Source organism: Zosterops lateralis (genome assembly GCF_965231275.1).
Source record: "Zosterops lateralis genome assembly, chromosome: 11".
NCBI lineage: Eukaryota > Metazoa > Chordata > Aves > Passeriformes > Zosteropidae > Zosterops > Zosterops lateralis.
Window position 1 is genome coordinate 6,274,343 of NC_139771.1, and position 24,262 is coordinate 6,298,604.

Below are 24,262 nucleotides of genomic sequence, written 5' to 3' on the forward strand. Positions count from 1 at the left end.
AGGGTGAGGTCTGCAAAGTGATTTTTTCTTGGGCTTCTTTGGCTGCTTTGGAGCTGCTCCTGGCACAATGGATTCCCTAAAATAGAGCCATTAGATTTTGCTGAGCTTTATTATTAGATTTGCTCCTTTAATTTGAGATATTCTTGTTGCACTCCAAAAGCTGCAGCAAAGGCAGTGAGAGGTTTCATCAGGTGTGCACAGCCTGGTTTGGGATGGGAATATTTCATTTTTCTGGCCAGAAGTCATCTGCTTTTCACCACTCAGACTCTTCAGAGAGATTTTGTGGATTATTAGTGCATTTGAAGACCATAAAAATGGCTTCTGGTAACTGCAGATTTTCCTTTCCTCCTGTCTAGTAAAATCTATCCAGTGCTAGTCCAGAGCTATAAAGAAAATAGACTTGTAAAGTTAGATGTCATCCAACCTTGTATTTACCCAGTAACATCATAATTGGGTTGTAATTCCATCTATAAATCCCTGGAATTTCACTAATAAACCTGCATCTGATAGGGGAACTGCTCAATCTTGTGCTTATTTTTTAAAAAGAGTTCATTAGTGAAATGTGAATTCACTCATAGCATTTCATTGAACATTTTGCCAAGAGAGTGTTTTGTTGTGGTCAGAAAAATTGTCCTACTGCTCTTATGTTTCAATTTTTTATTAATATTTTTTTTATTTTTGATTCACCTAAATGCTTAGCTGCTATCATGAAGTATAAAAGTGCTTTAATGAGAAATTTTTTACAAAGTTTTGAGTTTGCTCAAAAGGGAATCTGGAGAAGTTGTGCATGTTCTGTAGGAGTTAAATACTGTTAAAACAACATTTTTGGATAGGCTGAATTTCCATGAAAACTCCCCCCACATTATTAGCCCCAAGTGTGTTTGCCCAGATTTTAGAAACACAATTTGCAGTAAGACACGGGAGACTTTTCACTGAGTGAAAATCTTTTTTTTTTTTTCTTGCACTGTTTGGTTCCTCTTCCAGGGCTGTGCTGTCGACCAAAATATTTTAATACAGATTTAGTGTAGTTTAAAGTTGATACAAATTGCAGGATTTTTAGTCAATAGAACACCTATTTCTTCAACATGAGCTGCATCAGGAAATCAGAAATGGGATTTCCTTAGCATGGCAATTAATAAATAATAACACCAGCAAGCTTTCCTATCCTGTCCTGAACCCACAGCACATCTCAGGCATCTGCTGCTGCCACATCTGGCTTTAATTTAGGAATATTTTGGGCTTTTTTTTTTCCCCCAGTTGGATGTTTCTGTGCAGCCTGTGATGACACTGCTGGCTGGGAGGGCCAATGGAAGCTGTGGGAAACTCCCATGTCAGCACTCAGGGCCCTGTTTCCACTGGATCCAGTTCATCTGGAGCAGGAGCTGATGGAAGCTCTGAATTTCTGCTTTCCACATCACTCTGGTTCCTTTCTGCAAACCTCAGCTTTTACACTTGACCCTTGCTCGCCCTGCACTTGAGTTTAATGGCTGGGCTTAAAATAGAGACAGCCTGAGCATCCTTGGTTTGTTCATCAGGGGCTGGAGGTGTGGAATTGGAGGCAGAAAAGGGAATTATTTCACTGAATTTCCAGGTCAGAGCTTGGCTGGGCTGCCCAGGACTGTTTTATATAATTCATCCCTAAACCAAATTGATTTGCTCCCCACGTGCTCCAGATGAACCCTGCAGAGGGTGTTGGGGTGTAAAGTTGCTTTTCCTCTAAAATTCTCAGTTCAATCTAAAGTTTTCTCATCCCAAATCACAGCTTTGCTGATTTGCTCAACTCATTTCTCTCTGTAATTGTCCGTAATTCTCATTTCTCTCTGCAATAAGGCACAAGTGTAAATACATTTTCTTCCTTTGGATTTCAATTCCTGGATTACTTGGATGCTTTCCTGCACTTCCTGCTTTCATCAGACAAAAGGAGATTATAAAACACACACACACAGCAGAAATAAAATTGTCACTTGGTTTTCTGATTAAAAAACAAGCTGGGGATAGAAGTTGCAGTCAAAGAGGGTCATAAAGAGCTCTGGAAAAAAAATCAAATCTGGAGCAGAGTTGCTAATTTTGAATGTGAATTTAAAGAGCAAGTTTTGGTGCCAGCCAGGTCAGGATGTCTGTGTGGTTTTACCTCAGCAATGTTGTATTTCACATTTCTGTCTCTCACAAGAAGTGTGGTGTCTGTAGTTTCTTGTAGTGAGTGAATGATGCAAGTTTGGTATTTCCAAAATCCCTTTTCTCTGTTGGTTTACTGTATCCTAAACAATCTTTATTAATGAAAAAAAAAAAAAAAAAAAAAAAAAAAAAAAAAAAAAAAAAAAAAAGAATTTATGCTGTAAAATACTTAGAAATATAAAAATACTCAGAAAAAATACAGGCACACCCATTTTATCATTTCTGCATTTATCTGAACTTTGTGCCTGACCATTTTTTCAGCCATTTCTCGAGGAACAAGGCTCAGCTGTAGAACAAGCAGCTGGTATTGAAAAGGAACTTTGTGCTTGTCCTAATTTGGAAGAAACTTCAGAATTTTCAGTGGTGCTTTGCTATTAAAAATATCCTGCTTGTTTCTGATTCTGCATTATATTATGCAGTGTATTTGGTGCTGGAACAATAACATATGAACAGCCAAAAAAAAAAACCAAACCCCAAGCAAAACAGAAAAACCCAGCTCCAACAATATTGTAACAGTAATTTCTGTAACTTGACAATTTCTCTCTCTTAGCCAAGTATTATTCATAATTTCATTTTATTTGGTGTTATGAAAACTTCCTAAAGAAATCATTACTGATGGGGAGACCAAAATTAATATTTGAGACTTTTGAGACTTTTGTATGACTGTTTGAGCTTTTTTGTTTGTTTGCTTTCCTTCATGTTTTTAATCTGGTGCATTTCTGGAGAAATTAATTTTGACAGATTCAGGCCTGCCCTGGAATTTCTTTCTTAAGAGATTAAGAGATTAATTTGTTTTCTTTCAGGAGGTGGGTTGTTGTTTTTTTTTTTTTTTTTGCTTTTGGAGTTTTCTCATGATGTCAATTCGTGTCATCATTTTTCTTCATTCATTAAGCAACGTTTCCCAGCTCTTTGAATGATGGTAATTTTTATTTTGCTGCTGCTTTTGGAAGGGTTTAGAAATCCCAGTAAAGTGATGCCTCTGTTTACTACCCAAAACATGAGCTCCTGGCCTTTCCCCTGATACTTTCACTGATAATTTCAATTATTATCATTAATTATATTCAAATGATCTTCCTGGGACTTACGTCAGCGAGTGATGAGCACAAGAGCTCCTGTTCCATGAAAAGTCTGAATAAATGTGAGTTTGTCCCTTCGGGGCAGGGAGGAGCTTGTGCAAACATTTGGTTTTTTGGAGGGAAGGACAGTTGGTTGGTATCCAGGTATCATTTTTGTTTGAAATGTCAAATATCTGGGAGAAAACCCCACTGGCAGAAATGGAATAATGGCTTTTGGGTTAGCAACAGGTTTGGTTGTGGGTTGTTTTTTTTTTTTCATGGATTTAACTGAATTGCTGCCTTAGTGCCAAAACGTGGATAGAGTTTAAATCTCTTTGTAGAATTTCACAGTCAGTCTCCTGTAACTATAAAATGGAAAGTGCTGATAGGAATAAATTTATTATCTCATCATTTTTTACATGAGGGGAAGAGGCTTTGCAAGAAAAACCTGGAGAAAAGCTGCAGCAGCATTAATGTCCCCTCTGTGTTCTTCATGAAGCTGCTGCAGATTGGAATTCCTGGCTGGTTTTGCTCTTTGTGAGCAGAATTGATCACTGGAGATGATCAATAATCAGCCATTCTCTCCCAGAGCTTTCTGGGCTTTCCTCCTTTAAGGAGAACTCCACCTCCAGGCCAATTGCCAAGGTGCTGCTCTGCTGGTCTTTATGACTCATTTAATTGCCCTCCTTAGATCAGCACCTAAACAAGGAGTATTTGAGCTGGTGAAGTCATGTTTTGATTTGTGCCGCGGTGGTAAATGAAGTTAAATTGGACTTTATTGAAGATCTCAGAGTAATTTTAGCTCATGATGAACACAGCACCCCACAATTGTGAAGGGAACTGCTAGACTGAGGCTGTAAAGTCTTTATTTTGGGGAAGCAATTCTCTTCTAGAAGGAGTTTCAAACTCTGTTGACTCTTCCTTTGAAGGAATAATCTCCAGTAAAGGAGAAATTATATAATTCAGGGATTAAATCTCTTCCATTCCAATATACTTTGTCCCAAAGAAGAATGAACAGACTGTTCAAGATGCATTCTCTTATTCTCATTTGAAGAATAAGAAATCACACAACACAGACAAACTGATGAACTTTTAAAATTCTAATTAAGACCATAAATTCTACAATGTGTATTTCAGTCCAAGAGTATATGAGCCCTTGTAGATCATGCAAAATAAAAAGAAAGAAAGAGAGAAAAGTTTGCTGCTTTTCTGGCCAAATCAGTGCCAGATTTCAATAAACACCAATTGTTGTAGCCTCACCCAGAGGTGCTGTGAATGCCTTGGGGCAGGGCTGCCTCAGCACCCCCTCCAGTGTTAATTAAGTTACTTCATTAAGGGATCAATGTGTTCTGCTCTCTTGGAGCCTATGAAACGTTGCCTACCAGAATATTTTCATTGTTTCATGGTGTTTGCCTCCCTCTGACAATCCAGATTTTCTCTGGAAACGTCTCCTGGACTTCCCTGAGGGCATTTCTGTCAGGGTGAAGCCATGCAGGGAATTATCACATCCCCAAATGCATTGGTGCATCACATTATTGCCTGAACCCAGGCAATTATCACATCCCCCAATGCATTGGTGCTTTGGCATTACCACCATCTGATTCACACCACAAAACCTTTCTGCAGTGGCTTCTTTTCAGCTTTGGAATCGATTTTCCTGTAAAAATAGGTGGGACTAGGAAATGGTAATAAATGCAGTCAATAGAAATGTGAAGAGCTGCTGGAAAATCCTGTGGGTTCAGTACCAGCCTCTCTTTAATGCCAATAGTTGCTAATTCACAGAGGAAATTAAGCACCACAAATTTTAAGAACAGAACATCAGTTTTAAGACGTGCTCTTGTATGGAAATCTCACATGGAAAAGTGTTCAGGAAGAACTTCTCAGCTGAAATTCTCACCATGGCTCAGGGGTTCTTCCTCTGTGAACAATGGAATTAATTCTACCAGCGTGAGGGTTTAAAGATTTGCATCCATGTTGCTGCTGAGTTTTGGTTGACACTAATTTATAAAACTCAGTTATTTTGGTTGACACTAATTTATAAAACAGGCAGACTTGAGAGCCTTTAAAATTAATCCTAACCTAGCTCTAATTGGCCTGAGCTCTCTTTCTATTTGAATATTTTCCTGGTGTTTGCACTTAAATGAACATCTCTGCAAAGTGCTGGTGTTTCCCTCACTGTACTTCATGTTCTCCTGAAGTTTCCTTTTTTCCAGTGTATTTTTTGGAACACATTAAAACTTGGCTTCCAGCTGAAATCTGCCATGCAGCACAGTTGTTTTTATGGAATTGGCTGGAGTCCTGGAGAAACCACCTGATATCTTAGGAGTGATAAAAATTATTGACCAATTCTGTAGTTAAAAGCCAGCTTTGATTCCAAGATGAGCCACTTTGTGCCTGAGAAGATAAGGATTGGTTCTTTATCTCTTCAGTGATAATTTTTCCTTAGCAGTGACTTCTCTTTGTTGATTTAAGGTCAAATTAGTTGGAAAGTTAAATCTTGTAAGTTGTAAAAAAGTTATCCCTGGCCTCATGAAGAGACTTCAAAAAGTCTGCATTGTATACATGTAATAAAAAATCAGCCAAGAGAAAACTGTCTCACTTTAAAAATAAACACTTTTAGGATGAATTTTCTTGGTCTCTCAACCTTTAAAAGCCCCACTCCAGGTATTAAATAATGTGCTTCAAATTAGTGATGAGTGATTGCATTTTGTACTGTTGAGTCTGGGACACCAAAGCTTTTTCCACTTGAGATATTTCACAAAGCAAAAGCTGCTGGTGAGTTACTGAGTTTGTTGTTTTCATGTACAGGTGAACTTTTTGTTGTCCTACAGCTGTGATGATGTTTTTTAGTCATTTAGTTGTTACACAGCAACCTTAAAATAATGCAGTTTTACTGGATAAATAAATGCCATTAATGCATAAATACTGCAGTTTTACTGGATAAATAGGAGTGGTTGTGGTAAATAGAAAATGCTTCACCTGGAAATGCAACAGCAGAACTTTTAAAAAGTCAGGCTGAGCTGCAAGCCCTGGTAGGAAGGAAATTCATGGCTAAAATGGAATTAGGATCAGCTCCCAGAGCTGATTTAAAGTCTGTGTGTAGCAGTTCTGCTGCCATCTCTGTGCAGGAAGGTGCATGTGCAGATGTCTGATTATTGAAGTGTAAAATATTGTAAAATGGTGGTTTAATGGCACAGCACCCTCTAAGACAAGAGATGAATTGACTCTGTTCCAGTTAAAACACAAAAGTAAACAGAATAAAACTGCTCTAGTTGGAATGACCTTAAGATTAAGGGAGATTATTAAAATAAATTTGGAGAAAAACTCTGCGTGTACAAGTACATCAGGACTTTGTCCTCTGAAAATAAGGGTTCTGCTGAGGACCTTGTTACACACAAGATAAACTCCTGTAATTGTAAAGTTACAATTTCAAGCCCACCAGGCAATGGATTTAATCCCCTGCAAGTCAAGTGTGAAATCCAGCAGGTTAATCAACAAATACAAAAAATCCATGCTTAGGAAACAGATACAACTGTGATTTAGGTGGAGATAACTGCTTAGGGGCTTATTTATTTTGGGGGAACTCAAGAAAGTCACAGAAATGGAAGAAGGGGAGCACAAGTAAACGTGTGACAAATTAAGCAACCACTTTGCAGCCTCTCAAGGGGATAGGGGGTTAAGAGATACAGTTTTAAAAGTCTTTATGTTGTTGAAAAGTTTATTTGTCTGGTGTCTACTGAGACAGCGTGCCAACAACAGCAAACCCAATGCAAGGCAGAAAGAGAAAACTCCTACTGGAAGAGAACATGAAGGCATAACAGAGCTATTTAGAAATATTCCAGTGCAGCAGCTGGTTTTGCTAATGCTTCTTGGTTATTTAAAAAAAAAAAAATCATCTGAGTCCTAATTCCCTTTGTCTCCTCACTGTGAGTAGCTGCAGTGTGTGAATCCTGCTGGCCCATGACTCATTTCTCCCCACCAATGCCATTTCTTTGAATAGCCCTTGTAAAAACATGCATTTTGTCTTAGTTGTCTTAGCTGGCAATCGAGGAGGGTTTGTTGGGGTTTTTTTCCTCCCTGGGTGAGTGATTTATGTGTGCTAATCTCTGGATCTGCCTTTGCCACACATGGTGCCTATGAAAACACTGCTGGTGCAGTACCTGGGCTCGCCGTGTTCACCTTTCTGCAAGAGTAACTCGTGCACTAAAACTCATTTAATCCCTTCCTCCACGGGCCTCTCACATCTAATAAATTCTGATACCTTGGGCTTCTTGTCAGGGACAGGCAGGCATGAAACTGAGGCTGGATTTTAATTCTCACTAGATCTGAAAAGGGTAACGGGCAAAGAAGATGCAAATGCAAAATAAGATGTTATTTCCAGCCTCTAAAAGAAACTTCTTTGGATTTGGTACTTCTGCTTTCTGGATTTAATCTGTATTTTAGTATTCAGATCAAATTGTTAAATTGCATTTAATATGTATTTAATTGGATTTTATATGCAATTTAATATTGTTTAATTTGTGGATTTGTGCCTCCAGATGATGTTTGGATTGCTGAACAAAGTAAAATCTTGATTACAGCCAAATGTGTTGATAATGTTCAAGGAGCTGACTGTGACTTTTCCTTATACATGGTGGAAATCAGAGATGGTTATGGGAATTTTGGGGAAAGGAAGTGATGCTGTTAAATATCATTTTAGTTCTGTTGAGGTACAAAGGTCACAAAGTTTTCTGCTAAGTGAGGTTAAATTCAGGCAAGGTTGGTCAGTGGTAGCATCCCTTTAGTAACAGCTGCTGGAGGATGCTGCAGGAGTTTTCAGGACAATACTAGAAAGAAGTCAGGGTATGTGGAAAATGGCTAGGATTTAAGCTCACTTATGGAATAGAATGTTGCTTTCCTTGAGAATTTTTTAATTGAAGAATAAACGTTTTGATCACTGTGTCCTTTGCATTTGAAGGGGATTGATATTCCCAGTTCTAGTATCAAGTCTGCAGTCCTTCCTTCTGGTGAGATTTTTATTTTATTCTTCTGTTTAAGAGCTAAGAAAAAGAGCTGGTGGCAGAGAAAACTGCCTATAGAACAGCCTGGCTGTTGAGAATTGTTATTTTAATGGGAAGGGATGAAGTAATAGAGCACAGCAATAATCAGCAAGCTGCAATCTCTGATTCCAGCAGCAACAACTCCACAGGCCTGATCCTTGTTGGACTTTTTTTTTAATTGGGGAGGAAGCGGGGGGGGCTCTGATTATCATATCTGCTTCAGGAAGAGTATCAAGAGTTCTCTAATTTCATATTTAAATCTGGGATCTGATTAATACTCGAGGCATGCAGAGAGCTATAACATGAAGGCTGTTGTTACTATAGTGAGATGCTATTACAGACATCACAAGACTTGTTATACAAGGAAACATGATTACTTTGGATTAAAGGAGTTGCCAAAGGCCTGAAGGATTTATTGGTGCTGCTGCTTTGAGTTATATATAACTTCATTATTTTGTTGAAAACATTGAGCTCTAGAATTAATGAAGCACAGTAAATGCTGCTGAAATGAATCAGCAGGTTTGACAGCTTTGAACTGACACTGAGGCACTGATGGATTTTATGGGAGCATTCTTCAGCTCTCCACATTGCTGGAAAATGCACAGAAAGGAACAAATCCGGGTTTTGCACGGAGAAATGAGGCTTAATGAGTGCAGTGAGGTGCAGCAGAGTGGATGTGATCAAGATCATATTTCTGAAATGACTTGCAATACCTGAGCTCGTGGGGGAGGAAATGGCCTGAGCTGCTGGGGATGGGCTGGATCTCTGGGATAAAACATCCTGGGGGCAGTGGGGAGCTACCGAGGTGGGAGCAGGAGGAGGGACAGCAATGAGCATGTGGGTGTGAGCAGGACAAGAGGAAGGAGGGAACTGTGAGCCTGGTATCTCTGTGGCTGAGAGATTTCAGCCTGCTGGCAGCTGCTGACTTTTTCCCAAGGAAAAATTTCTCAAGAAAGCTTCTTCTCAAAACAATCTTGGCAAACAACTCTCCTTTCTCAGAACAATCTTTCTCCAGGTGGTGTTTTGCTGTTTCTCTGGTTTAACCCATGGGATCAGAGAGGTGTCGTTCCTATTCACCAACCATGTTCAGTCTGGATGGAAACACCTTATAAAAGGTAGTAAGAATTAGATAATAAAGCCTTTTTTCTGTGCTCTTTGCCTTCTGAAATATTTGGAGCCTTTTGTCTTTCTTTCATGTCCTACAGTGACAGGCTTTAGAAGCAAAGGACTGAAATTGGCTTTTTTTCCTGCAAAACTTTGTCACAGGTAGTGGAATTCAAGGGGAAATGCAGATGTGAAGCAGCTCTATGTTGTGTTGGGCTGCTGCAAGGTCTCTTTCCTGCGTGAATCAGGAGTTCAGTGTATCTCCCATCCATTGGATCATTTCATTAATCTCAGCTGGATAAAACTGGCAGCCTTTTGACATTGCTTCCCTCACCCAGCTCAGGGAGTGCTGTGACATCCAGAAACGCTTTCTAGACAGCTGCATTCCATTCCTTTCTGTGAAGGAGCAGTGCTGCAGAGATGTTTCAAAAGGATTATTGCTTGAACAAATGATTAATTGCAATTTATTTATTGCTCTCTTAAAATTAGCTCAGCAGTCACCATTTGCTCTTGATAGCACAATGCAGAATTAGTGCTGTGGGAATTAATGGGAGGCTGAATGAGCAATGAGCCATAATCGATGATGAAAGGTTTTTTAAGTTTGGAAATAAGTCTTGCAACATTAATTCCTTACAAGCAATACTCTAAAGAGAAAATATGTGATGGCAGAAATGGTTCTTGAGTTCCCTTTGACTCTCCCCTCTGTAATGTGACTCAGGAATTCAGTTATGTAAAAATATGACTAAGTCCCTTTTGCCTTTGAGATACAGCCCTGGGTGAAATCCAGTAGGAGATTGGATTTCACTAAATTGGATAACTTATCTCCCAGTCTTTTTAACTTTGAATTTGGGACAAAACTACATCAAAAGCTGCAATAGCTTCCTCATCTAACTAGTCCATGGCCGAGTGGGGGTTTTTTCTCTCTTCAGATAGTGTCTGATTACTAAATTAAGCTCTCAGCATCAATAAATCATTTTCCTGCAGAGTCAAACCTGTAATTTCTCATACCTGATGTCTTTTGTACCTTTTGAAGTGTCTCTCTGGGGGCTGTGGAGCCCAGGGTAGACAGAGCAGACAGCACAGAGGAATCCAGGTGCACAGTGCAGTTTTGGGGGGGGATCAAGCTGGACGCATTCCAGAGGATTTGCAGGAGTTGGGTGAACTCTGGGAGCACCTTGGGCTTTGCACAGTGAGGAGCCAAGTAAAAAAACCACACGAGGGGTGTTTGAGGAGCCTCACACTGTGTGGTTGATCCATGTGAGGCTCAGCAGGGCACTCCCATTCCCAGGAAACAGCTGGGGAAGCACCGAGGATCATTCCTGATCCTGCAGGAGCACAGCCTGGAAACCAAACCAGCCCGTCCTGATTCTGCAATGTGTGTCTCACCATCTGGGGGTAAATCAGAGTCTGCAGAGCCAACTGTGAGCAAAGGGTGTCCTGCTCTGAAGTGTTGGCTTGCAGGGCCCGTTGGCCAAGTGGCACTGGGATATTTTCATTTAAAACTTCTCATTCTGTGCTGTGAGGGGCATCACAGAATCAAAACCTTCAAATGCAAAGATCTGTTCGCTCTGGATGGCGAAGAGTTGGAGGGAAGAATGGAAATAATCTCTTGCCCAGATTATAAATTAGTGGCAATCAGGAAAATTCTGTTAGTCCACCAAACCCAAGAGCTGGGATTTCTCCAGCCCTGCAAGCCCTCAGCTCATTTTTCTCTCTGTATCCCACCCAAAGGTATTTTTAAGGCTGAATGGAGACAGCTCTCATTCTTCATTGTGCTTATATTGACGTGGTCACAGATGTTATTGCTGTGCAAACCACTGGCCTTATTTTTGCTCTTAATTACTTTCCTGGTTTCCCTTTTGCTGTGACAGTTTTGTCATTGTTGCTGGGAGCTGGAGCTATTTCATTCATGGCCCACAAATGTTTTGTGTCTAGCATTCAAAACCTCCCATCCTCCTATTGTGCTTTTCCAGGTTACTATAAAGTGCTCCAGCCCCATCAATAGAGTTTGGTTTAAACCTTCCTCTGTTCCTGTTATTTTTAACATATTCTCAGTTTTGCTTCAATTCTCCAAGATGTGTCATTGCTGAGAATTTAGTGATGAAATTCTCCTTTCTCACTCACTCACTCCAATCCCATCTCTTGCTTCCTTTGGATTTCTCGTGCTCTCACATCCTCTGTGCTCCATAATTTCTCTCTTTGCTTCACACCTGCCTGCATTGGCTTTGAATGTCTCCTTTGCCTGCTCTGGATGTTGGGTTTTAAATAAAAATGTTCATCTTTTCATCTTCCCAGATTTTTCAAGTTCTTTCATGCTAAACTCTCAGGATCAACACTTGCAGCTTCCTGTTATTTTTGTATTCTTTTGTTCTAATGGTTATAAGAGTGCTTCTAAACAATTTACTTTTCAATAATAGACTCTGTTTTTTATCAGAAAGTTACTAAAAATGCTGTTCATTACCGGCCCTTTCTAGCACTTTTCCTGAGCCTTGTCATGTTAAAAAAAACCCTATAATTTTTCTTCAGTCATTCTGTTCTTTCACAATAATCTCATTGAGTAATGCAGCATTTATTCAATTTATGCTTGCAAACACTTCCATTTTAAGCAGCTACTGGACAAATTAATTGCATCAGAAATACTGTGGTGCTGTTAACCAATTTAGACTTAATTTTTATACTTAATTTTTTTTTGTTATTTGCATTTAAATATTTCAATTTCTTCTGTAAAAAGAGTGGACTTTAGGTTAGTAATACTGTGGTGCTGTTAACTGATTTAGACTTCATTTTTATACTTTTGTTTGTTTGTTTGCATTTAAATATTTAAATTTGTTCTGTACAAAGAGTAGACTTTAGGTTAGGAGTAATACCGTGGTGCTGTTAACCAATTTACACTGAATTTTTATACTTATTTTTTTTCATTTGCATTTAAATATTTAAATTTCTTCTGTAAAAAGGACTTTAGGTTAGTAATACTGTGGTGCTGTTAACCAATTTATACTTAGTTTTTATACTTCATTTTTTTGTTGTTGTTTGTATTTAAATATTTAAATTTGTTCTGTACAAAGAATGGACTTTAGGTTAAGAGTAATATTGTGGTGCTGTTAACTGATCTATACTTAATTTTTATACTTAATTTTTTTAAAATTTGCATTTAAATATTTAAATTTGTTCTGTACAAAGAGTGGCCTTTAGGTCAGGATCAGGTGCTGTGTTTTATTCTGTCTGTTCCATTAGTGAGAGCTGAGTGCCTTGCCCAGCATTTATTCTGTTCTCCCTATAAAGTCGATTTCATATTCTGGTTGATTTTCCACTCCTCTTGTACAAACACGCGCCCTCCAACATTTGCATCCCCGTTGAGCAATCAGAAATTGTCAGTACCTGTTTTTCCTGCCTTTGGAGCATCAGGTGTAATTTCTCAGGCATTTTTGGGGGGAAATATTCCTTCAGCCCATTGCCCCTCGTCAGCAGGCTCCCTCAGCCTGGGGAATTATTCTAATCCAAACTCTTGCCAAGGCCTGTTACCTCCACTTTTGACAATTAAACATCAAAAGTTACACTTGAAACCCTAACATTTATATTGAAGAAAAAAAAAACAAAACCACCCTTTTTTTTTTTTTTTTTAATCTTGTTTTTCTTCTTATCTTCTTCATGCCTGTAATTAATGTAATTTCTTGGAAATTTAAGGTTGTCCACAGGATACTGATGGCCTCAGATATCTTTTTTTTTTTCTAAATATACTATTTCATTGTCAGAATTAGATGTGTGCCCTCATTCAGACAAGAGTGAGTCCATCTCTTTCTGCCCCTGGTTTTTCTGTCAGGATGTTTTTCTTTCTGGACTTTCCACTGGAGGTTTTTGTTGTTATTTCCCCCCAATTCCATGGAAAGAGCGAAGCACCAGGAGAAGCTGGGCTGAATTTCTGGTATTGCAGCTTTTGGCTTTTGTGTGTTTCTATTACAAACCCCAGATCATGTTGACATCACCAACAATTCCCAGATTTGTTTTCACACCCCTCACACAAACAAAAAGGAGGAGGAACCCCTTCTATTCCCATTTTTTGTCCAACTCAGGTCTCTCTGTAGCTTTTTATTGAGCAGAAAAGTCAAGGAAGTGAAAATTAGAGAGAACTTTGTCATCCTTGTTCTCAAAATCAACTCCAGCACGTTTAAAGTGGAATTTTTATCCCTGGCAGTTGAGTGTCTCTTCAGTGAAAAATCCTGGGAGTTGTTGGAATTACAAACATACCAGCCCACGAGCCACGCTCTCCCTGGCTGGGCAGTGGCAAAAGCTGCCAGTGGATCTGAGTTTTACGTGGTGGGTTTTTTTCTAATGTTCTGTGATCATCAAAACTTATTGCAGCAGAGATTCAATATTGGATTTTAATTGGAGTTAGAATGGGAATTCTCACATATGGAACAGCCATCAGATTGTAGCTGAAGTTGTTCCTCTGCAAATTTTCAATGAAGTTTTATCCCAGCATATTAGTAATTTTAGCAGGATGTTCTAATCCAGAATGAAAATCAGATGTTCTTCGTGGAAATAGGGAAGTCCAGACAATGGATATTGTGTTTAGGTTACAAGGCTTGTGGTCTTCCTTTTATTTTAATTCTATTTTCATTGTTTACATTGCAGGCAAGTCTTTGTTCATTTTAAAGAATAAAGCTCTTCATGTAAAAGCACTATTTTTTTTTTTTTTTTTTAAGTCTGTATCCAAAAATATTTCTCTTGAGTTGTACAAAAACTGGGATTTTCTGGAAATTCATTGCCCTCATGAATGGACTCCTGGCGAGTGAAGAATTTTTATGACTCCCTTAAAAAAACAATTGCAGGCATTCCACAAATAAACAATACATTGATTTTTGGGGGGGGACATTTTAATGGCTAGTTTATAACGATTTGTTCTCCAGTGTTTATTTCAGTATGGCATGTTGTAATTTTAAACTTCGTTATCCTAAGAATTCCCTTGTCCAGAGCTTTGGAGCAGGAGCCAATTCCCAATGCAGACACAGGCCTGACTCTGAGATTTTTCACTGATTTCCATGAGCCCTGGAGGAAGAGCTGCAATAGTTCAGGCCAGCTGCTTTCAGCTTCTTTTTGCATCTTGTTCTGGCAATTTTGATTTCTTCTCCTCAATTAGATTTTCCTCCCGTGTCGTTCATTAATAAAATTCACTTATGATTTTCCTTTGGTTTGATTTTTTCTCCTTTTCAGGGCTGTTTTTGCCGAACAGTTGACCATAGTCCCAGCTCCAGTGGATTTGGTTTTTCCCATGTGTAAACCCTTGTGAGTGACAGTTCTGATTTTCTCATTTTCCTGGCACAAGGATGCAGTGACTGTTAAATAGAATATTTTTTGGATAGGCTGAATTTCCATGAAAACTCCCCCCACATTATTAGCCCCAAGTGTGTTTGTCCAGATTTAAGGAACACAATTTGCAGTAAGACACGGGAGACTTTTCACTGAGTGAAAATCTTTCTTTTTCTTGCACTGTTTAATTCCTATTCCAGGGCTGTGCTGTTGAGTGTCCACAGAAACACAAACCCTGACCATTGCACAAGAGAAAAATTGTTTGAAAAATTGGGAGAAGGGGGACTGAGCAATCCTGGATTTGCTCCTTGTCCCAGAGGGAGCAGCAGTTCCATCATTGTTGTTGCTTTTGGACAGGATTTACTTTTTACTGCTCAATCTGCAAATAATCTAGGAGATGCTGTTACCACCAGCAGCACAGTTTGGGATTCAGCTCACTCTCAGTTGCTGCAGGATTTTTTTTGCTGATTTTCAGCCATGTCAGTAATATTTTGTTCACCCTGAGAGAGCTCACAGGGAAAATGATAACATTTAGAAAATTTAAGATGTGCAGGCAGGATGAACCTGAGGTTTCTGGTGTTTAGGTCTTCATTTCCTTTTTGTCAAACCTCTGTGTGTGTCACTTGTGTTCTCAGCAAGTTTTCCTCGACTTCTTTAATCCGTGAGGTAGAAATGTTGCTGTTTTGTACAGAAAAAAACCCAGATTATCTGGCAGTTTTTGTGCTTGCAGCAGCCCTTGGTGTGTGTTTGGTAGCAGGGAGAGCTAAAGTTCCCTCTGTATGTGTGTGCACATAAATAACAGAAAATATAAATAGGGACAGCAGTGACAGCAGTGATCAGATTTTGTCAGTCCTTCCTCCTGGCACACTTTCAAAGGTTGCTGCTGTCAGAAAATCATGAAACAGAAAAAAAAAAAATACAAATCAAAGATGCAGTGATCTCCTTCCAGCTCTGCAAGAGCAAAAAGTCACTGTGGCAGAGCCCAGAACATTGTGAATTTTGCAGAACATCAGACAAAAAGCAGAGCTGCCAGGGCTGCCCTGACCTTCAGGGGGCTCAGGGAGGGAGCAGCATCACCATTCCCTGGGATTTACCCACTCTCAACAGAGTTCTTGATTCCTGTCTGAATTTTCCTGTCTGAATCAGTATTTCTGACTGTGACAAAGTGATTTATGCCACGGTTCAGCAAACAGATCAAAGAAAGGGATGCAAACATCAGAGCAAGAAGAAGGAGGAAAGTGTCCAGCATGGGATCCTGATGGGTGTTTTCAGAAGGTGAAACCAAGCTGGGTTTGTGCAAGTTCAAACTTGGCAGGACTCTGAGATTTCTAATTAATCGATGAATTTTACAGGGTTTTTATTTCATCAGCAGAACAGCTCCGTGCAAAAGACAAATATTTTTATTGTAGAGGAGCTGAGCAATCAACTTCTTTGTGCCCCTCCCCACGCTGGGGTTTCTCCAAATCCCCCAGCAGCAGAAAGGGAAGCATTGGAAAAGCAGAACCTCTTGCTGCTTTATTGCTCTAATAAAAATCAGTATTTGTAGTTTTTTGAGAAGAATTAGAGGGATTCAGGTTTAATCAGCTGTATCTTAAAGCTGCAGATCTGAAATAAATTGTCATTTATTTTGAAAATTCCTTGAAAATGTGATTTTTTAACTGTCCAAGCAGCTCCTCAAATGAATGCATGTAAAGAAATTTCTTGCTGGTTTTTTTTTAAATGGAAAATAGGAAAATATTTTTATGGAAAATAGGAAATAGGATAGGAAAGCTGATGGGTGAGTGAATTATCACAGAGAAAGCAATATTTTCTGAGCAGTGCTGAGACTTCCAGAAAATTAAAGCAGAGGGGAGCAAACTTGGGTAAAACTTGAGTGTAATTTATTAATTCATTAAGGACCTTTTCAAATTTCATGTTGCAGCAGCTTCAGTTCTACTCAGCTGTATCTTAAAGCTGAAAATCTGGAAAAATCTGTTATTTCTTTTGTGATCTTCTTGAAATTTTTCTTATTTAACTCTCCAAACTGTTCTGCCTGCGGCGATTTCTTGCTGCTTTATGATAGAAAAGCTGATGGGTGAGTGAAGTATCACAGAGAGAGCAACATTTTCACATTTTATTTCCCTCTGAGTTCTTCCCAATCCAATTTGAACGTGCAGCCTCTGTTTGCAATAATTAGCCGTGGTTTCACTGGGGGAATTTTTGGGGACTTTCATGTTGCACCAGCTTTTGATCAAAAAATTTCCCTGCACTGCCTGGTTTAATTCCGGCCATCTGGATTAAAAAGGGCTCCCTTAATCTTAAATACAGATTGTAACTCTTTTTCTTTTTGGAGTGTGGAGCCATAAAAATTGGGCAGCTCTCCAGCTTTCTTCATTAAAGCTCTCTTTATTATGGTTTGTTGGCCATTAAATGATTGTTATGCACAATGGGCACTTGATGATAATTTGCTGGAGCTGGGAATGGGTTACAGCAGCAATCCAGTTCTGTAATTAAAAGAGAAGCATGTTTATACCTGCCAGCATCTCCTGAGAGCTGCTGAGGGTGAGGAGAAAACAGACTTGAAAGGCAACAATTTCTGCTAAGAAGACCTTGAAGGGCTCTAATCTGCCTGTGCTGTGGAAATGTGATTTTTTTTTTTCCCCCCCATAATAACTGGGTTTGAACCAAAATCTGTGGTTTGTGACAGGGATAAATAAAAGGCCAGTTTGATTTGTCATAAATCTCCTCAGATCTTTGATTTTTTTTGTTTCAGGTTAGAAAGAAATGGGAATTTCTCACAGAAAAGGAGCAATGGGGGATCCTTGAATCCTTTCCGAGTTTTGTTTCTGCTCTTGTGGGTTTTTTATCAGGGAGCTCAATCTCACTCCTACTGGGTTTTTTTTCACCTGTAAAGTTTTGAAAAAATGTGAGAAAATTGCTAGCTTTAAAATTATTTTAAAAGAGAGTTTTTCATTAGTGTTTTTGCCGTTTACTTTTGAAGTTGAAAGAAATAAATGCAAGTTTGTCCAAACTGCACAGTTGAACTGTTATGGACAAATGTGGCATAGCTGAGGGTGTAATTTAATCTTATTTTAGCAATATTTTAGGGATAACCTAAAGCAGATACATGATAATTGAATAAATATTAGAAAATATTTCTTTATAACGTTGAATTTATGTAGCAGCTTTGAAATACATTTCTTTCCTGAACTTGTGTTTCCTAAAATTTGAACTGTTATAGACAATTGTGGCATAGCTGAGGGTATAATTTAATCTGATTTTAGCAGTATTTTATGGATAACCTAAAGTAGATACATGATAGTTTAATGAATATTAGAAAATGTTTAACATTGAATTTATGTAGAAGCTTTGTAACACTTTTTTTTCCTGAACTGCTGTCTCCTAAAATTCCATCTTTGAGATCCCATTTGGTAAATTTGCACCTGGAAAACTTTCCTGGGAGCTGAATTTGGGCACATTTGGTGAGATGAAGCTGTTAAATTCAATAATTTCATTTTCAATTTTACAAAAGCATCTCTTTGGCTGAAAACAATTCTCTGCCCCAGCTGAGAACTGGAGAGATGCAAACATTGGGTGTGCAACAAATTCCTGTCTTGGAATTCAGTAAATTGTGCATACAGGAGGTTAAAAATCCTTTTTAACATCTCTCAAATTGGAGCTATCAAATTAATAATTAAAACATTTCTAATGGACTTAAAATAGATGATAATGTGGGTTGTGGACTAATAAGCAAGATGGTGCAAAAATGGAGGAAAGCTGCAGAATTTAAATGCTCTCTCTCAGAATTCTAATCAGAATTCTAAGAACAACAATTCTGATCAATAAAAGAAATTTTAAGCAGAGTTGTTGATGAATTAATCAGGAGTTTTCAGTCTTGTGAGGAGCACAGAGTGGAATAAAAGAAGGACTTTATAATTCTGCCTTGGGAACCCTGAAGTTCTGGTGGACACACAGTTAGAGATGTTCAGATCTTCTGAGGAAAACCTTCATCACTTGGAAATTCAGAGTTACCTGAAAAATCCTTTCTTTTCTCTTTTTATGAAGGTTTGTTTTTTTGGGGTTTTTTTAATACCTTTGTAGATTTTGGAAAAAGCAGAAGGCTTTTCTTGTGAATTTAATCTCCTCAATGGCAAGGCCTTGCGGTGCCTTTGCCAAGGGTTTATTTCACATGTGTTCAGTCCAGTTCTCTTTTCACAAATGTGAAACAACATCTTGGCAAAGTGGTAAACAAAATAATATACAGCAAAGAGAAAGAGACCTGTGCTTTTTATTGAAGTGAAAAGATCTATTTTATGAAATAATCCTTTCATTGAAGTGAGTAATTAAAGCTCCAATAAACGAGATCCCATCAGAGATTTCAGGGTAATTATGTAACTTTTAAGAAGAAAGGTTGATGGTAATGAAGCCTTTTCACTTGACTGGGTTTTTCTTGGAAAAGTGCAGGATGATGTGATGCTGCAGCCCAGTGTGTGAGAGCAGTGTGCTGCTCCAGAGTCCAAACATCCCCAAGGGATTTCCAGAGCCCGGATGTTTGTCAGTGCTCTCCTCTGGAAGGGAGCACGAAGGGCTTTGCTCCAGGTTTCTGACTGCTGTCATTCCACATTTGTCCAGGGGACTGGGTGCTTGTGCAGGGCCCACTGAGAATTTCTGGCTGAGGAAAGAAAATTTCTCCTGGGGCTCACTGGGAATTGTGAGAAAAATGATCCTGAGCTATTCCTGGTTCAGGAAAAAAAAATTAATAAATATATATATACACACAAAAAAAAATATAATGAATATATTGAATATATTTTATTATATTATGTATTTTATATATATTTGTATTTCTTATATATTTCTTATATATCTATATAAATATATTTTATATAAATATATTTGCATAATATATATTATATAGTATACATATTGTCTATATTATATATTATTATACATTTATATTATGTATTGTATATTATAGTATTATATTATATACATTATAATACATTTTTAATATTATATATATTTCTATATATTATATCTATTTTATATCTATATTATGGTTTATATATATATGTGTATGTATATATATATATATATCCATATAAATATCTACATATAAACATCTACATATTATACCTGCCAGCATCTCTTGAGAGCTGCTGATGGTGAGGAGAAAACAGACTTGAAAGGCAACAATTTCTCCTATTGACAATATTTTCCTGTTGTGTTGAGTGCAAACTGAATCAAATCAGTGTCCCCAGAGCATTTCTCTGAGCCCCAGAGATATTCTGAGGTGATTTGTTTTATAATTGGCTCAGTTTATCACAGCCTGGTGCTAAAAATAGCAAATTTCTGGGTTTCATCCCTGTGCCCTGTGTGGGCCATTCACTTCAGGGTTGGATTTATGTTATTACAACTGAAAATACACTTAAGATATTTGAATCATACATCTGCCTGTCTGCATTCACAGAATAACTAAGATTAATTAAGTTGATTTAAATACCTAATCCTACCAGATAACATGATCATTTCAGGGAGAAAAAACCTAGAAAGCAAGCAAAGCCTAGTTTAAAATGGAGAAAAAAAATGTCAAAACAAAACCAAATGTTGATCTTTATTTCCAAACAGAAAACTAATGGCATTGAAATTGCACATTGTGAGTTGGGGATGCATTTTTTTTGCCATTTTTTTCTAAAAATCCAGCAAAAGAGAGTTATTTTTCCAGTCCCCATCCCTTTCAGCATTGCTGTTCTCTGTGCTTGGTTGGAAATGCAGCTGTACTTGATTTGACACGGGCAGTTCCAGTCTGACAACAGCACAACAAAAAATTCACGGTGAATTAAAGGATATTTGTGTTCCTTTTAGCTCTGAAATGTTCATGGCAATCTGGAATTGTAGAATGTTTTTACAGCAACCTGGTGCTAATCAAATATTTTAAGGGCACTCCTATGCAAATACTGTGAGACTTTGGAGGGTCTTTGCACAAAACTTGTACTAGCAGACCTTTTATGAAATAAATGGGGTTTTATTTCAAAAATCAGAATCAAAGAGTTGCTCAGGGCTGGGCCTCTCAGAAATGCTCGTTCAAGCTTTGCTGTTGTGGATATTGATAATAAAGTCAGGCTTTAGGGCAAGGTCTTTTCATGATGGTAACTCTAAAGTGAATTTATTCTCTCAGCTCTTTCCAAAGTGCAGGCACATCCTGTTATTTGTATTTCATGTAGGTATCTGTAGTGACAATCAAATGCTGAAAAATTACAATTTCAAGACATTTAGTGGTGTCTCTCTTAAATGTTATGAAGTGCAGTAACTTTGCAGCCACTGTTCCCATTGCAAGGGCTGTGTTTTGAGTCATTCCAAACAATTTCCATATTTACAGATAACTTTACAACATCCAGCTCTGTTTGATTTGTTCCGTGGAAGGGAATTAGGGGAGATAACATCTGAAGGCTTTATGTGATGCTTGCAGTACAATTGTGTCTTTTTGAAGGATTAATTTGAGAAGTGAAGCCTCTGGGGTATTTCTCAAGATCTATCAGAGTTTTCACGCACAAGGAGTTTTCTTGAACTCCTTGAAGTTACTCAATTCCAGTCAATATCTTCAGGTTATAAATTAGTTCCTAATTAAGATGATGGAGTTTTGACAGAAATTAATGAAGCCTTGAGAGCTCTTGCTTGTGTAGCAGACTTTTCCCAGCTGTCCTCCAGAAAACTTCTGTGGGGAAAAATCAGAGAAATTCAAACTTGGCAAGAGTGTGCAGGTATTACAAAATTGGATTTCTAATTGCATTGTCTCACACTTCAGCTCTCATGTCTCCAGTGTCAGAGGTTTCACACCATTCTCACATTCCCCTCTCCAAGAAGAGAGGAAGAAATACAAAAAAAAAAAGGCGTTTTCAGCAAGTGGGACCCCAATATTCCAACTTCTCCTTCAATTCACTGAGAAATGCTTTTCTTTAGGGAAATCTGGCACATTTTGCTGCCTGGGAGAGAAAAGAAGACCCTTTAGCAGTGAAGATGTAGGTGACAAATTTACTTTGGTGTTTATCTTGGTTGCGCACGGTTGCAGTGGAAAGGATTTTAAAAAATCCAAGTATAAAAACTCTGTCGGAAGTGGCTGTAATATACTTTTCTCCATTCAACAGTCAAATACATTAAAATATTCATCTTCAGATATTTGGGGGTTTCATGGGATAAAAATACCACTTAAGTGCAGATTTGGACAGTGCCTCTCCTGAACTTGACTGCCAGTCCTGCTGCTGTCCTTCCAAGGGAGGTTTTGTTGTGAATCCTTCAGCTAAACTGCTGGAGTTCCGTGTCTGTAGAGCCTCAGATCACAACTGAAATAGGGAATTGTGAATGTAGAAATGTCAGGCAAAATCACCCAAACCTGAAAGCCAGAGATTGTCTCGCCCTCTGTGTGGGGATTCAGAATTTGGGGTGCTGATGTTGTTACTCAGCAAATATTGGGGTGAGAGCAGAAAAGGAGGGGTTTGGCTGATCATTCTCAGCTCCTGCACACAGCAGGAGCCCTCTCTTCCAGGGAGAGTCCAGGAAAGCAATTTGCCAAAATCAAAATTTGCCAAAGCCAAAACCAACCCAGCAAGGACAGGGAGTGAGGAGTAAACTCAGTGCAACACTTGCAGTGCAAACTTTCTGCAGATGCACCTGCCTGGTGTTCCCTGAGGAGCAAATGTGGAGTAAATCCTTCCATCTTCCTCCTGTTCATCCCCAGCATGGTTGGAGGGTGCTGGTGCAATTCCAAGCTGCTCCAGGCTTATTCTGCTTTATTTTGGCTTTTTAGTTAATTTTTCCAGCTACCTGTGAATCTGAACTGGAGCTGTGCCCCCTTGGGCCATGGGAATGTGGGGTAGAGAGGGAATTCTTAGTGTTCTTACCTTTATTCTGTAGAGGTACATCTCTGGGTTGTGCAAGATGCTGACCAAAATTGAGTGTATTAGAGTATTTTTGCACATGGAAACTCAGGTTTCTATTGTACGTGCTGGTTTGAAAATGAACAGGGAAAGGTTTCTCTGCAAAGGCTCAGTCAGTGCTGGATTTTGGAGGTATTTGTGCTGTCATGCTTTGTTTTAGGTGTCTTAAATAGAGGAATATAGAGTAGTCAGGGAGTTGTTCTTTATTGTGTCCAAGTTGTCTTTTGGGGAGATTTTCATAATTAAGTGTGGGGAATATTTTAATATTTAAAGAAAAAAAAATCAACTCTAATTTGCCTGTAAAGATACTCTTTTTTCTTTTTTGCCAGGAGGAACATAATGCTAAGTTGAGAGGTGTCTTTAGCTTGTTTAGACTTGTTAGTCATAACCAAATAAAACAAACCCTAAACTGTTTGTTTTGCCCGAATTTTTCCTCCTAATTAAAAAAGTGAGGTTACACCTGTCCATTTTTTCCTTTGCTATTTATGATATTGTTTAGTGGGAAGTCACGTCCTTAAATTGATATTGAAACCTGGTTTCTGATCGAGTTAAACTTAAAGAAAAGGGGCAGTTTACAGGACAGGCTTCATTTGTGTGAGGCTGAACAAAAATCATTCTGCTGTGGTGAATAAAAAGCCTTTAGTCATCAATATTTGTGATTTTACAGAGCAAAAGTTTTGAGTTTTGTTCACAGGACTGTGGTGAGCATTGAGATTTTTGATTTTAAATTTCCAGGGCAAGCAGAGGAGTCTTCATCCTGAGGGAACTTCATAGGATCCTGAGAAGTTTTAGGGTTTAAAAGTGATTTCATTCCACACTTACACTTCTACCTAATTTAAATAATTTTTTATAATCTCCAGATTAAGGCACTGCACTTGGAACACAACATTTCTGTCTTTTTAAGCAGAAAACTCTGTAAGGGTTGGGGAAGCAAAGAGGTGAAGGGGAGAAGGTTTAAATGGGATGAGTTTCCCATACAATAAATGACCTCCAGGTGTCTCTAACTTAATTTATTCTATAATTCTAAGCAAAACTCACGATTCTTGACATAATGAAAGGAGATTTTAAGATGGATTAAATATGAAGGTGGAGAATATGTGCTGGACTTCATGCCTGTAACAGAGACAGCACGATGGGGAAAGTGACATTTATAGAAATCTTGGAGCTTTCAAAAGACTATAGAAAATGAAATTCTGGAGATTCAGGAATGTAAATAATGCAGGAAGAAAAAAAAGCAAAATCACAAGGAATGCTGGAGGTCAGTTTTTTAAAAAATGTGTCAGAGCTCTGGAGTGGTTGTACTGAGGATTTGCTTTCATTTGATCTTTCCACCTGTGCACTCTGCAAATGCACCAGGTTGTGCAGATGTGGCAAATGGTTGCTGCCTTTTCTCTTTCCCCTGGAAGCCTTCAGCTCTCCTCACAGTTCTGATTCTATCTGTGAATCTAAAAAAAACCTGGAAAACAGAAAACTGTTCTCCTATGTGGTGTCCTGAAAATATAAGATGATGGTAACCAGCACCATGGAAAAAAGTCTTATTTTCTACTCTAATTAGTGCTCAGTACTTTTAGAAAGTATTGGTAATAACACCCTCAGCTTTTTTTTTTTCCTTTTTGTTTTTCATTGGAGCACTAGAATTAATTTTTGGGGAAAATAAAATATCATAGCT

At 38.4% G+C, this 24,262-nt stretch overlaps 1 protein-coding gene across 3 annotated transcripts in view; it reads left to right on the forward strand.

The window, feature by feature from the left end:
* The window catches only part of ATG7 (autophagy related 7), an 80,637-nt gene that overhangs the window by 32,015 nt on the left and 24,360 nt on the right, over window positions 1-24,262 (forward strand). For 2 of the 3 annotated variants that reach the window (XM_083869577.1, XM_083869579.1), the window contains one exon: window positions 1,258-2,341. The exons of the other annotated variant lie outside the window; for it this stretch is intronic. In XM_083869577.1, coding sequence (XP_083725703.1) covers window positions 1,258-1,386 — 129 coding nt within the window. In that variant the 3' untranslated portion in view covers window positions 1,387-2,341. Of the gene's footprint in view, window positions 1-1,257; window positions 2,342-24,262 lie in introns of those variants that run through there. 3 annotated transcript variants of the gene reach the window in all.